The 290-nt window shown below is 60.7% G+C and overlaps 1 protein-coding gene across 1 annotated transcript in view; it reads left to right on the top strand.

Annotated features, from left to right (window-relative positions):
- LOC104507016 (msx2-interacting protein-like) overlaps positions 1-290 on the top strand; it is a gene marked incomplete at its 3' end in the record, with an annotated part of 20043 nt that overhangs the window by 16247 nt on the left and 3506 nt on the right. Inside the window, 1 exon segment of the mRNA XM_010148173.1 lies at positions 1-285. Within this exon segment, the coding sequence (XP_010146475.1) occupies positions 1-285 (285 nt within the window).

The following is a 290-nucleotide window of genomic DNA, read 5'->3' as shown; positions in this document are numbered from 1 at the left end:
CCGCGGGAGGAGATGGAGCCGGAGACCGACCAGGCGGTGAATAACATCCTAGAAACAGAGGCTGCTGTGGAGCCTGCGGTGCCGCCGGTTCCCAGCTCTGCCCCACCGGTAGAGACGGAGAGCAAGGAGGCCGAAGTCAGCTTCAGTGAATCTTCCAACTCTGCACAGGAGGCCGAGACCTTGCAGGAGGCTGAAGTTGCTCGGAAAGAAAAGGGCCGTCAGAAAACCACGCGGCAGAGACGCAAAAGGAGCACGGGCAGAAAGGGCGACACTGCTGACGTCAACGCCTT

This window comes from Eurypyga helias, unplaced genomic scaffold, assembly GCF_000690775.1.
Source record: "Eurypyga helias isolate BGI_N326 unplaced genomic scaffold, ASM69077v1 scaffold21133, whole genome shotgun sequence".
Lineage (NCBI taxonomy): Eukaryota > Metazoa > Chordata > Aves > Eurypygiformes > Eurypygidae > Eurypyga > Eurypyga helias.
Note: the sequence above shows the minus strand (reverse complement) of the source record. Positions and strands in the feature narration are given on the sequence as shown.